Below are 539 nucleotides of genomic sequence, written 5' to 3' on the forward strand. Positions count from 1 at the left end.
CGAGGAGCCCAACTACCGAGGCCGCATGTATCTGGTGGAGAGGGGCGACTTCCGCAGCTTCTCCGACTGGGAGGCCCCCAGCGCGCGCGTCCAATCCCTCCGCCGGGTGGCCAACTTCTAACCGCCCACCTGCCCACCGAGGTCTGGCCGCGACCAGGAGCCGCACCCCTGGAGGAGAGTCCCCTCTGCCCACCCCAGGACCATGGGGAATAAACGTCCTAAAAGCCAAGCGCTGAGTGACTTCTCTGCCCTTTGTGACCAAGGGACAGTGTCGGGGGAGGTGGCGGGGCGGGGCGCCCCAGGCCCTGGAAGGACCGACCAGGAAGGGTGGAGAGGGACGCCGTGAGGCACCCGCTGGGAGAATATCAGGGCGGAGGGGACCTGCAGGTCGTGGACTCCAACCCTGTCGGTTCACGTGTGAAAAGCCAATGACGCACGAGGGGAGGCACCACCTTGGACCTAGGACTGGACGAGGTGTCTCCTCTACCTGAAATGCCTCCCCGGGCCAGCTAGGGGAGAAGGGGAGGGGGGTCATTATG

The 539-nt window shown here is 65.7% G+C and overlaps 1 protein-coding gene across 1 annotated transcript in view; it reads left to right on the forward strand.

Annotated features, from left to right (window-relative positions):
- The window catches only part of CRYGN (crystallin, gamma N), a 28663-nt gene extending 28267 nt beyond the window's left edge, over nucleotides 1-396 (forward strand). The window contains 1 exon segment of the mRNA XM_010857356.1: nucleotides 1-396. This exon segment is cut by the window's left edge and continues 3 nt beyond it. Within this exon segment, the coding sequence (XP_010855658.1) occupies nucleotides 1-121 (121 nt within the window). The 3' untranslated portion in view covers nucleotides 122-396.
- The last annotated feature ends 143 nt before the right edge of the window (nucleotides 397-539 follow it).

The sequence above is a fragment of the Bison bison genome, unplaced genomic scaffold, assembly GCF_000754665.1.
Source record: "Bison bison bison isolate TAMUID 2011002044 unplaced genomic scaffold, Bison_UMD1.0 scf7180017864379, whole genome shotgun sequence".
Taxonomy (NCBI): Eukaryota; Metazoa; Chordata; class Mammalia; order Artiodactyla; family Bovidae; genus Bison; species Bison bison.